The following is a 13,162-nucleotide window of genomic DNA, read 5'->3' as shown; positions in this document are numbered from 1 at the left end:
CACCCTACTTGGGGAGAACAGCTCTCTCCTTCCTCCCAGGGGAGGCCATAGCAGCCTCCTAGAGCTCTGGGGGCAGTTTGGTGTCAAGCCCGGGCCACCCCGCAATGGCTCTAATCCAGCCAGCATTGCCCCCAAACACTGCCTAGACCAACCTCCTCCAGCCCCTCAGCGCCGGCCAGAGGAGTCGTCCCAGATTGGCTCTAGCTTCTAGGATCCTGTATGCCGGGCTTTGCCGCTTGAGCCGGGCTCCTGGAGAGCAGTGCAGGCTTCTTGCTCCTCTCCCCTCTCTGCCTGGCCCTCGCTGACCTGCTGTCATGGTCAGAGGAGACCAGTGTGGTCAGCCAGTCTGACTTCCTGTATGACACGGGCCAGAGATCTGCCCCACAATAATTTCTGGAGCAGAGCTTTTCGAAAAACAGCCAGTCTTGATTTAAAAATCACTAGTGATGGAGAATCCACTATGCCCCTTGGTAAATTGTTCCCAGGGTTAATTACTCTCTCGGTTAAAGTATTCCTTGTTTCCAGTCTGAATTTGTCTAGTTTCAACTTTCAGCCATTGGCTCATGTTAGAGCTTTCTCTGCTAGATTGAAGAACCCATTACTAAGTATTTATTCCCATGTAGGTACTTTAATCAAGTCATCTCTTAACTTTCTCTTTAAGCTAAATAGATTGAGCTCCTTGACTATCAGTATAAGGCATCCTAATTCTGTAATCATTCCTGTGTCTCTTCTCTGAATCCCCTCCAATTTATCAACATCTTTTTTGAATTGTGAGCACCAGAACTGGACACAGGATTCTAGCAGCAGCCACACCAGTGCCAAATAGAGGTAAAATAACCTCTCTACCATTTATGCATCCCAGAATTGTGTTAGACCTTTTGGCCACAGTATCACTCAGAGAGCTCATGTTCAGCTGATTAGCTACCACAACCCCCAAATCCTTTTCAGAGTCACTGCTTCCCAGGATAGTCTCTCCCATCCTGTAAGTACGGCTTGCATTCTTTGTTCCCAAATGTGTGCATTTAGCCATATGAAAACACATATTGTTTGTGGCATCCAGTTTACCAAGAGGTCTAGATTGCTCTGCATGAATGACCTGTCCTCTTCATTATTTACTGCTCCCTTAATTTTTGTGTCATCTGCAAATTTTTATTAGTGTCACTAATAAACACGTTAAATAGCACAGGGCTAAGAACCAATCCCTGCAGGACCCCTCTGGAAACACACTCAGTGACTCTTCCCCATTTACAGTTACATTGTGGGATCTATCAGTTAGCCAGTTTTTAATACGTTTAATGTGCGCCAGGTTAATTTTATGTAATTCTAGTTTTTGAATCTAAATGTTGTGTGGTACCAACTCAAACACCTTACAGCAGTCTAAGTATATTACTTCAACACTATTACATTTATCAACCAAACTTGTAATCTCATCAAAAAAAAATATCAAGTTAGTAGGACAGGATCTCTTTTTCCATAGAATTGCATTAATTATATTACCCTCTTTCAGTTCATTATTGATTGAGTCCTATATCAGTTGCTCCATTATCTTGCCTGGGATCAATATAGGTCCATCAGCCTGACAGTTACCTGGGTCATCCTGTTTACCCTTTTTTAAAGTTGGCACATTAGCTTTCTTCTGGAACTTCCCAGTGTGCCAAGACTTATTTAAAAAAAAAAAAAAAAAAACCAACATGAATGATCCAGTGAGCTCCTAGGCCAGCTCTTTTAAAACTCTTTGATGCCCATTCTCTGGACCAGCTGATTTAAAAGTGCCTTGTTTTAGAGCTTCTTTTTAATATCCTCCAGAGATACTTGCAGAAAGGAAAGCGTGTTATCACCGTATGATGAGACTGCATGATCTCCCCCTCCCCCCCATATAGAACAGAAATATATATTGAACACTTCTGCCTTTTTTGCATTAATATTGATAATTCTACAATTTCCATCTAGTAATAGACCAATACCATTGTCAGGATTCTTTTTGTTCCTAATATATTTTTAAAACTCCTTATTGTTCTTAACTCTGCTGGCCATAGATTTTTGCTTGTGTTCTTGGACTTCCTGTATCAATTTTCTACAATTTCTCACTTCTGATTTATATTCATTACTATCAACTTCCCCCTTCTTCCCTTTGTTATATGTTACAGCTGCCTTCACTTCCCCTCTAAACCTGGTTGGGTTTTTTTAAACCAGCACAGCCTTCTTCCTCTAGTGTGGCTTTTGGGGCATCTAGTAAGGTGTTCTTAAATGATTCTCAATCATCATTCACACTTTTCAGGTTAAATTCTTCCTCACAGCTGATTTGGCCCATAATCATTTTCAGCTTTGTGAAATTGGCCTTGTAAAACACCAAGTATATCTATTACTGGTCTGGACTTTATTCTGTTTGTACATTATAAATGGGATCAAGTCATGATAATTTGTACCTAAGCTACCATTAACTTTTAGCTCTGCGATCAGTTCCCCTTTAGCTGTTAGGATAAGATATCATGTAGAATTACCCCATGTTGGCTGCAACAGCTCCTTTCCCTCCCTTTCAGGCCTCCTGGTGTGTCCTGCCTTCTCGAGTTCTCCTAGTCCTGACCTCTCAGAAAGGCATCCAGGTAAGAGTGCTTCCTTTTCTAGGCTCTGGGAAAGGAGTGGGTGGGGCCTGTGGTGGAGAGCTGTGTGTGAACAAGGCCAGCCTCCTGAACTGCAGGAAGGTCAATGGAGGCATGTCATAGGGCATGACTGCCCCATAGTACTCTCTGCTGGGGAAGTCTGGCTCTGCAGGCACTTCCTGCCTCAGTTTCCCTTCACCCAGGATTTCCTGTCTCTCCCAGGTTTCACATGGCTCAGGCCTCCAGCTGAGTCATTCTCACAGTGCAGTCCCCTTCCAGGGTAATAAAAGTCCCAAACAAATTTTTTTTTTCCACCCCACTTGGGCCCCTCTTCAGCCCAGCCTCCAGCCTCAGTTCCCTGTCCCTTCTGAGTTTCTCTAATCTCTCTGTTCTGAGATGGAGCACTGCTTCCCTGCACTCCTTCCTTGGGAACACAGCTTGCACTTGCCTGTCAATCGGCTATTAAACTGTGTTCTCGCTGCCCTTTCATAAGGCTCAGGTGTTTCAGGCTGTCAGCCCGAGCAGTCCAGCCATCTTAGGCTGGGAGACAAGTCATTATGGCCCCGGCCCGGTGTGCTGGAGCTATGGGTGTGGCCCCTGGCTGGAAGCGATAATAGCAACCAAACGCCTAGCTCCCATCACGTATGGGGTTATAGTGTTGTTTGATGGCTTTCAGCACTGCCCCTGTAAAAACGGTTCCCATGCCCTGCACAGATGCGGCTGGTTGAACAGGGCTGGCTAGCCCCAGGCCTCTTGGCCCATCTTGGCAGCTACCTGTTACAAGGTGCCTTCTGGAGGTCCTTGTGTCCGGGACTTTGAGGGCCCCAGGTCACAGGGGTGCCTCCCCCCTCTCTGGAAATCTTTGTGGGGGCAGCACTCAGGGTTTCTCCTGATGGCTTCAGGCTCATCGACCCCACCCAGAAGTGACTCTGCAATGAGCTGACCAGGTGTTTTCACTCCCCAGATGTACGAGTCAGACGGCTCCATCATGGTTTATTGGCATGCCCTGGATGTCTTGGAACCACCGCCAGGTAAAGAGAGATCCCAGCTGGGGGCAGTTCTGCAGCGGGAGCCTAGGGAGGAGGGCTCTGCAGAGCCAACAACTGCCCTGGAAGGGCAGGCTGAACCATGGGCATGGATTGTGTGTGGCACAGTTTGACTCCCTCCACCCCAGGAGCCAATAGCCTGTAGGGGGCTCTGGCCCAGGGAGCCAGCAGAAGGGAGGATGTTGGTTTTATTTAGGAATTAATTCCAGGATGTCTATTGCCCATTGTGACGGTGCTGCCTGTGGGAGCCAGCTGAGGTCACTCAGTCAGGGTGAACTGCAAACAAAACGGGGCAGACAAACCCCAAACGCGGGTGGATATTCCAATATTTAGATTTACCAACCAGCACAAAACAGCCTCTGTATTACCTCACTGGTTACTCAGAAGTCCAAACAACGCAGTTCCCTTAAAGTACCCAGCCTCAGGCCTCCGTCCAGACACACCTGTCAAACATATGATGAAGATTACTGAAAATCTTATCTCATCATAGAAAAGAAAAGGTTCTTCCAATCCCAAAGGATCAGCCACATACCCAGGTTCAATTACAACTTAGATCTTACCCAAAATACACACTATAGTCAATTCTTATTAACTAAACTAAAATTTGTTAAAAAAGAAAAGAGTGTTGGTTAAATGATCAATATACAGACTGACTTGAATTCAATTCTTGAGATCCAGATACATAGCAGAGGTGAGCTTGTAGTTGCCAAAAGTCCTTTAGAACATAAGAACGGCCGTACTGGGTCAGACCAAAGGTCCATCTAGCCCAGTATCCTGTCTACTGACAGTGGCCAATGCCAGGTGCCCCAGAGGGAGTGAACCTAACAGGTAATGATCAAGTGATCTCTCTCCTGCCATCCATCTCCACCCTCTGACAAACAGAGGCTAGGGACACCATTCCTTACCCATCCTGGCTAATAGCCATTAATGGACTTAACCTCCATGAATTTATCCAGTTCTCTTTTAAACGCTGTTATAGTCCTAGCCTTCACAACCTCCTCAGGTAAGGAGTTCCACAAGTTGACGAAGAAGAAGAACTTCCTTTTATTTGTTTTAAACCTGCTGCCTATTAATTTCATTTGGTGACCCCTAGTTCTTGTATTATGGGAATAAGTAAATAACTTTTCCTTATCTACTTTCTCCACATCACTCATAATTTTATATACCTTTATCATATCCCCCCTTAGTCTCCTCTTTTCCAAGCTGAAGAGTCCTAGCCTCTTTAATCTCTCCTCATATGGGACCCTCTCCAAACCCCTAATCATTTTAGTTGCCCTTCTCTGAACCTTTTCTAGTGCCAGTATATCTTTTTTGAGATGAGGAGACCACATCTATACGGAGTATTCAAGATGTGGGCATACCATTGATTTATATAAGGGCAATAATATATTCTCCGTCTTATTCTCTATCCCCTTTTTAATGATTCCTAACATCCTGTTTGCTTTTTTGACCGCCTCTGCACACTGCGTGGACATCTTCAGAGAACTATCCACGATGACTCCAAGATGTTTTTCCTGATTCGTTGTAGCTAAATTAGCCATCATATTGTGTGTATAGTTGGGGTTATTTTTTCCAATGTGCATTACTTTACATTTATCCACATTAAATTTCATTTGCCGTTTTGTTGCCCAATCACTTAGTTTTGTGAGATCTTTTTGAAGTTCTTCACAGTCTGCTTTGGTCTTAACTATCTTGAGCAGTTTAGTATCATCTGCCAACTTTGCCACCTCACTTTTTACCCCTTTCTCCAGATCATTTATGAATAAGTTGAATAGGATTGGTCCTAGGACTGACCCTTGTGGAACACCACTAGTTACCCCTCTCCATTCTGAGAATTTACCATTAATTCCTAACCTTTGTTCCCGGTCTTTTAACCAGTTCTCAATCCATGAAAGGACCTTCCCTTTTATCCCATGACAACTTAATTTACCTAAGAGCCTTTGGTGAGGGACCTTGTCAAAGGCTTTCTGGAAATCTAAGTACACTGGCTCCCCCTTGTCCACATGTTTGTTGACCCCTTCAAAGAACTCTAATAGATTAGTAAGACACGATTTCCCTTCAGAGAAACCATGTTGACTTTTGCCCAACAATTTATATTCTTCTATGTGTCTGACAATTTTATTCTTTACTATTGTTTCAACTAATTTGCCCGATACCGACGTTAGACTTACCGGTCTGTAATTGCCGGGATCACCTCTAGAGCCCTTTTTAAATATTGGCGTTACATTAGCTATCTTCCAGTCGTTGGGTACAGAAGCCGATTTAAAGGACATGTTACAAACCCTAGTTAATAGTTCCGCAATTTCACATTTGAGTTCTTTCAGAACTCTTGGGTGAATGCCATCTGGCCCTGGTGACTTGTTAATGTTAAGTTTATCTATTAATTCCAAAACCTCCTCTAATGACACTTCAATCTGTGACAGTTCCTCAGATTTGTCACCTACAAAAAACGGCTCCATGGGTTATAGTCCAATGTCCATATTCAGGGTGGCTCCAGTCAATGACTGGGGATCTCAATCCTTGTGGCTTAAGGTTTCGCCCTCTTGAAACCCAAAGCAGATCTGAGATGAAGTAGGATCATGTCCCAAGGTTCTTATACATTTCCAGAAGCCTTTCGGCCTGAGAAAACAATAGGCCTAACTCTCCTTCTTCCAAACATCCTGGCAATTAGCACAGGGTAATTTATCCATTAAACAGTTCAGCTACAGGTTACCACAACCTTCAAAGAGACATAGAGACAATAATACTATTTTCCCTCAAGTATCATCATAAATGTTAATATTCCTTTTTTGATCTTTGAATTAAAACTATCGCAATAGACAAGCCGTGTTTGCTTACATCACAAGCCCTGAGCAAACCTCTACCCTTTTACCTCTAACAATGCAGACTTGCATTTCAAAGCTCTATTCATTTACCTGTCTTACTAGCCAGTCTCTAAAGTTCACCCATAGGTCAGGTCAGTCTGTGAGTTAATTAACTCTTTCTGGCCCTGTCACCTTCCTATGAAATATTATATTACACTCATAACGTCACACCCATGTCGTGCAGGAGGTCAGACAAGGTGACCCCAATGTTCCCTTCTGGCTAGACAATCTGTAGTTTCTCAGTGATCTGGCCTTAAATCAGGGTGTCTGGGTCCCTCACACCTTGTGGCCCTGACTTTCAAAGTGTCCCCTTGTGGCCTGGGGTCTCCATTGAGCTCTGGGGTAGGAGCTGCTGCAGGGGTGTAATGGGCCGTCCGTTTCCTTCCAGCCCAGGCAGTGTTTGCTCGAGGGATCGCTGCTGCCAGTGGGCGCTTCATCTGTGTGGGTGAGTGGGGTAGGGAAACGGGAGGCTGGGGGACGGAGTGAGGGGAAGATTAGTCTATGTACAGGTGCAGCAACTGGGAACCTGATCTTCTGCATGGTAGGGCTGAGGCCATGGGCAGGGGAGGAGAGGTCTGGGATAGCGGGGAAACAGAGGGCCTGCATACAGCAGCTGGGTGATGGGGCTGGGCGGTGGATGTGCTGCACTAGGCACATTTGGGCCCAGGAGGATGGGAGTGGAGTGTGCGGGTAACAGGAAGAAGGGTCTAGTCAGACTCCTGGAGCTGGAGGAGTTATTGAGGTGAGGGCTGGGGAGAGGGTGAGGACTGGTTTGGGGTGGGGGGGGTAGAGACTGGTTCCCAGAGGTGGGAAGACCAGGAGGCTGATTCCTAGTGCAGAGTGGGGCGGGGTCCAGTAACTGGCTACCAGTGGCATCTCCCTCGCTTGTCCGCAGGGACTTCGTCGGGACTGGTGCTGGTGTTTGACATCCCCAGCAAGGGAACAAACATCACGCTGAGCGAGGTCCTGCAGGAGCATCGCGACTCCATCACTGACATCGCCTCGGAGGTCGGTGAGAACCCGGTATGGAGCCCCCGGCACTGCGCACAGCTCCTATCCCAGCCTTACAGCCGGGTTGCCAAATGCCTGAGCAGCCAGTTGGGCCCCTCCTTCCTTGGGAACTGGAAACCAGTCTGTCAGCCCTTCCTCTTTCCCATGTGTTTCCCAGTGCGGGAGACTCAGAGCTGAGGCCCCACCTGCGCTGCCTGGACACTAATGATGCCAGAGCCCTTCCTGGGAGAGCCCAGACCAAAACCTTTCGTGCCGAGGCTTTCCAGCGGCCAGGGTGGTCCTTACTGTGCACCAGAGGTCAGTAGAGACGCCTCACCCCTACCCAGACCCAGCCACCGCAAAGACAGGGCTCACTGACCCCTCCCAGGGCTGGTACAGTCCCTGCAGGATGGGTACAGTTGGTGGCTCAAACCCTACTCTCTCTTCTCCTATGCCTCTCTAGCCCATGTGGAGCAGAGGCCCTTCACCACAGCTGTCCTTCCTTGCCAGTCTCCTGCCACAGCCTTAGCTTTTTATCAATTCTGCTTCTGTTATCCTTGGGCTACCTCGTTGCCTTTTGCCCTAGGGGCTCCAGTTCAGTGCCTCTCTTGTTACACTGTGCAGGTCTTTGCTCCATGAGTGTCCGAGCCAACTCCATTTTTGTTCCATAGTTTCCTGTCCTATTCGTTTTTGTTTCGTCCTCCTCCAGAGTTCTTCGTTCGTGATTTTTTTCTGGCTATCTGATATAGAGGGTTTGTCTAAGGCAACTGAGAACTTGGAGTTTAGATAGTAAGGTCTTAATAAGTCTCCAGGTTTCAGTGCTATATTTACAATGATGTTAAATATTCAAAGTTTAGTTTGGAGGCAAGATTTCTATTTCTCCAGATCGGCCTTAGAGATACAAAGGCCCATCTGGCTCTTGCTATTCTGGCTGTAATGTCTTTGTCTGCTCCACCTGTTTTACTTACAGTGCTGCCAAGATACATGAAATATCAGACCTCTTCCATGTCAGACCCAGAAAGTGGTATAGGTGTTTCTTGTTGTGTGTTGATTCTCATAGTTGGAGTTTTCTCAGTGTTGATTTTCAACCCTGCTAATTGTGCATAGGCCTAGAGATTATTGGTTTTAGCTTGCACGTCTCTATGGGTGCGGGATAGCAAGTTGATTTCCTCTGCAAGATCAAGGTCCTCTAACTTCTGTGTGAAAGTCCATTGTCTCCCCCTTGGTTGTTCTGTGGTCTCTCATTACCCAATCCACTACCAGTAAAAAGATCACAGGAGACACAAAGCATCCTTGTCTGATGCCCGTAGTAACCTTGGTTTAGTCAGTTCACTGTCATGTATTGCCTGGCAGGTGATGTTTTCATAGAAGCTCTGAATGATGTTCACAAATTTCAGAGGCTTTCCATAGTGGCGTAGCAGCTTCCATAAACCTGTCTTCTCCGCTGTACCAAAGGCTTTTTGGAAATCCCCACAATTCATATGAAGTGGTTCTCTTCTGGCTCTGTCACCACAAGGACTCCTTGTTCTTTTTGCTGATACAGACTAGCTCGGCTACCACTCTGAAAATAGCAACTGACCAGCTCAAGACAATGAGGACATCTTAACAATAAAGACCTTGGAACAATTAAATCGATGGAGGCAGCACTTTAGTCAGCTACTTTGCCTAAGCCCAGTGAAATAGAAACTAATGGAGATATCTTATCTCCTAGAGCTGGAAGGGACCTTGAAAGGCCATCAAGTCCAGCCCCCTGCCTTCACTAGCAGGACCAAGTACTGATTTTGCCCCAGATCCCTAAGTGCCCCCCTCAAGGATTGAACTCACAACCCTGGGTTTAGCAGGCCAATGCTCAAACCACTGAGCTATCCCTCCTTCCCCCCTGTGCCAGAACCATCTCTCGGCCAGCTGTGGGCTACGAAAGCCTCCCTGGACTCAAGGCCATTTATTAGCGGGGTCGGACTGTATCCACTTCCTTAGTATCAGGGGGTAGCTGTGTTAGTCTGTATCCACAAAAACAACAAGGAGTCCGGTGGCACTTTAAAGACTAACCGATTTCTTTGGGCATAAGCTTTCGTGGGTAAAAAACCCACTTCTTCAGATGCATGGAGTGAAAGTTACAGATGCACTCCCTTAGTGTCTCTGCCTCACTATCCTTACCCAGAGCTCCTCGCCCCACCTCCCACGTTCCCACTGGGGCCGTTGTTCATCCAGAGGCGGCGGCCAGTAAAACCCTTTGGGATGAAAGCGCAAGAGACAGGTCAAATCCAGTCACCTGGCACGTGGGTGTCCCTGTGCTGCATAACACATTCTCACGCTCCTAAAGCCCAGGCCCTGCCCGCTGGAACCAAAGGAGAGTCTCCATCCGCTGCTCACAGGACGGGGGAGGTGCCACACAGCTAACAGTTCTCAGTCCGCCCACTAGAGGCCAGTGACGTGCACCAGCTCATTAGTTATTCGGAGAAGGATGGGTCAGTGTCAGTTTCCTGGGAGCTCATTGGCTGAGGGGGGTAGATTATAAAGCAACTTTCCTGCACTTCTGCGAAAGAGCGCTTTGGTGACTGGCTACTCTGTAGTATCCTTACTAATGGCTGACTTCCCCGTGCTCTGATTGGCTGAGAGGGGTCCCATGGCATGGCACTGACTGTTGCTCCTCCCATTGCAGGATGGGGCTGCTGACCTGGTGACTGCGGATGACTCTGGGGCCCTGTGTGTCTGGAGATCCAAGGAGGAGTTCTCCCTGCTCACCAAAATCTCTGCCTTTGGGTAAGGGGGGTGGGGGGCTGCCACAGCTCCTTGGGGCAGTGAGATGAGCCCAGAGACCTCCCCCTGGGCCTTGCTAGAGGGGGCCCCAGGCGAGGGGGGGAGGAGTATCTGCAGGCAGAGAGGTCGCTCTGATGCAGTGTGGACAGTGTGTTGGGGGGAAGGGGGAAGCCCATAACTCCCCCGCCCCGGTGGCGCCAGTGGGGCTGACATGTCTCCTTTGTGCCCAGGTGGACCTGCTCCTCGGTGAAGCTGTGGAACGGGGTCATTGCTGCTGGCTATGGGAATGGGCAGATCCGGCTGTACGAGGCCACGAGCGGGGCCCTGCGTGCCACGGTCAGCGCCCACGCTCGCTGGATCTACGCCCTGGACGTGGCCCCCCTGACGGGGAAGGTAAACCTGTCCAAGGCCTCCCGGCAGTCCGCCTGCCAGCCTTCTGGACACAGCTTGGCTGAGCTCCTCAGCTGCCTGCCTCAATCCTTCACTGAGGCTGGGAAGAGCTGCAGCTCCCACACTAGCCAGGAGGGGGCGCACACATACCATTGCATTCTGCCCCCCTGTGCCCCAGGCAGTGCTGCTGTCCTGCCCAGGGAGAGAGGCCCGAGCCCCAGAGCCAGTGTGCCAAGGAGTAGAACTGCCTCAGTCGCTGCATGCAGCAGGCTTCGGCAGCATCTGGTGGCACCTGTGCTGAGAGGCTCTGCTCGCTGCAGTGAGCACTGGGCCCAAGCTCAGAGGCTGACAGAGCCCCCCCGCCACCCCAGGAGAATGCAGCCCCCTCACCGCCTCTGTTCTGCCTCCCACTGCAGCTGCTGTCGGGTGCCGAGGATTCCTATGTCCAGATCTGGAAACTCAGCCGGAGCCCAGACACCGGCGACATCGAGGTGAGGGGCCAGTGCTGTGATGGCCACACGCCCCTGCAGAGAACCATGGGGCTAATGGTCTGAGCATGGGGCTGGGAGCCAGGAGCTCCTCAGTTCCAGTCCTGGCTCTGCCACTGACTCTCAGTGCAGCCGTCAGCCAGTCACTGCTCCTTTGTGCCTCAGTTTTCCCCCCGTGACATTCCACCACTGCCACAAGGGGCTGTGAGGCTGAGCTGGGGACTAGGTGCTCTAGTTGCACAACAAGGCCCAGAGGGCCCTGGGGCAAGAATAGGTGAGGGGCCTGGGCCCTCTTCCTGATTCTAAAAGCCACCCCCCTCCACCTCCCACACAGCCCCAGTCCAGCTCACCGCTGCCCCTGCCTATTCCCCTCAATCCATGCACCCCTCTAGGGCCTTTTAGCTCCCCTCCTGCCTCCCACTGTCCTGATCCACCCCCCTAGCCCTGGTTCAGAGCTCCCCACGCGGTCTCCTCCAGCTCTGCACCAACCCCTGCCCACTCCCCCATCCTCCCAGCTCTGATCCAACCCCCCCAAGCTGCCCTCCAATCCCCATCCCCCACCCTCAACAGCTCCACCCAGTTTTGATCTAGCTACCCCTCCCTCAACCCTCCCAAATTCCCCACACTTCCATGCCGCACGCAAAACAGCCAATGGTTTTACCTTGCCCTCTGTCTTGGGGGGGCTGTCTGACCCCCCTCTAGACTCCCCCACTCCCCTGCATGTCCCCCAACACTACAATTCCCCACACCTCTGCATGTCTTTGCCAGTTGCTGGTGCCAGAGGGGCCCCCATATCCCAGCCACCCTCCTGCCCCAGGGGGCCAGCTTGTCCTACTCTCCCGGCAGCCCCTCAGACGGGCCCTGGTGTGACCACACCCCTTGCACTATTCCAGTTACTCCACTGAGGTGCTTCCTCTTCCCTCCACAGGCCCTGCCCTGCTACCCTCACCCCCCAGCCTGCGCCTCTGTCAGCTCCCCTGAGCTGCTCTGTCTGCCCCACATCCTCCTCCCCACTGAAATCCCTCTGAGCCGGCTGGCTGGCAGCCTGGGGAGGGCATGCTGTGCCTCCATTTCCCTCAGCGCTGCCCCAAACCTGGGGCTGGTGTTGCAGCGAGGGAGGGGCTGGATGCTGTGGAGGGGAGAGAGACCCCGAGCGTGGTTCTTGTATCCCTGTGACATTCCAGCCCCCAACGTTCAGATGAAACACTGTGTCCCCTTGCTGCAGCCTGCAGGGGGTGCCTGCACTTGAGTCCATGCCCGTGGGGGATTCGCTGCGGGGAAGCCTGTCTAGCCCTGGGGCCCAGCTGGGCTGCGTAGTCCAAGCGCGCTCTCTCCTGCCCCCTGCAGATCGAGCACTGCCACTCGGAGTGCGTGACTGACACCCAGCTCTGCGGCGCCCGCTTCTGTGACCCTGAGGGAAACTCCTTCGCTGCAACCGGCTACGACCTCAGCGAGATCGTCCGCTATGGCCAGGTCTAGGCTGCCCCGCTGCAGGGGGGCTTTGAGCATAGGGCGTGGAGGTACCTGCAGGCACTGTGCTGCTGCAGCATGTTCCAGCCCCCCTGCTAATGGGCCGCTGCAGCTGTGACTCAGGGACTCTGTGCAGACCCCTGGCTCCCGTTGCACAGGGGCTGGGGCAGCTGCATGCAGCTGAGGATGCCCCTCACCTGGGTGGAGATCAGACAGGTGGGAGAGTAGGATCAGACAGGTGGGGGGACATGCACAAAGAAGGGGGGGCCCAGATCTCTTCAAACTTCAGAGTCCCTCTGGCCAGACGCCTGCCCACACCCCATGGCTGCTCATCTCCCCCCTCTCCTGCCTCCATGACCTTTCTTCCCTGTGGGCAGGCAGCTGCCGTGTCCTGCCTGCCACAGCTCTGTCGTGCTGGGCCCCTTGCCCAAGGCCTCTGCAGGCTGTGATTCCCCTCTGCTCCTGTATGGAGACCAGAGCCTGGAGAGGTGCAGAGCCGGGCCCCCGGGCAGGCCCTGAGTTGGGGGGTAGGGACAGTAGCTGAGGAGGTGCAG

The 13,162-nt window shown here is 50.7% G+C and overlaps 1 protein-coding gene across 1 annotated transcript; it reads left to right on the top strand.

Annotated features, from left to right (window-relative positions):
• Positions 1 to 2,540: 2,540 nt before the first annotated feature.
• Positions 2,541 to 13,156, top strand: LOC112123148 (WD repeat-containing protein 54; the record flags this gene model as incomplete). The annotated part of the gene is made up of 8 exons (XM_029914403.1): positions 2,541 to 2,603; positions 3,565 to 3,631; positions 6,899 to 6,955; positions 7,406 to 7,533; positions 10,163 to 10,263; positions 10,491 to 10,653; positions 11,067 to 11,141; positions 12,486 to 13,156. Coding segments are annotated over 8 exons (786 nt in total), but the record flags the coding sequence as incomplete, so codon positions are not given.
• Positions 13,157 to 13,162: the final 6 nt, after the last annotated feature.

Source organism: Terrapene carolina, unplaced genomic scaffold (assembly GCF_002925995.2).
Source record: "Terrapene carolina triunguis isolate 2854851 unplaced genomic scaffold, T_m_triunguis-2.0 Scaffold48617, whole genome shotgun sequence".
Lineage (NCBI taxonomy): Eukaryota > Metazoa > Chordata > Testudines > Emydidae > Terrapene > Terrapene triunguis.
Note: the sequence above shows the minus strand (reverse complement) of the source record. Positions and strands in the feature narration are given on the sequence as shown.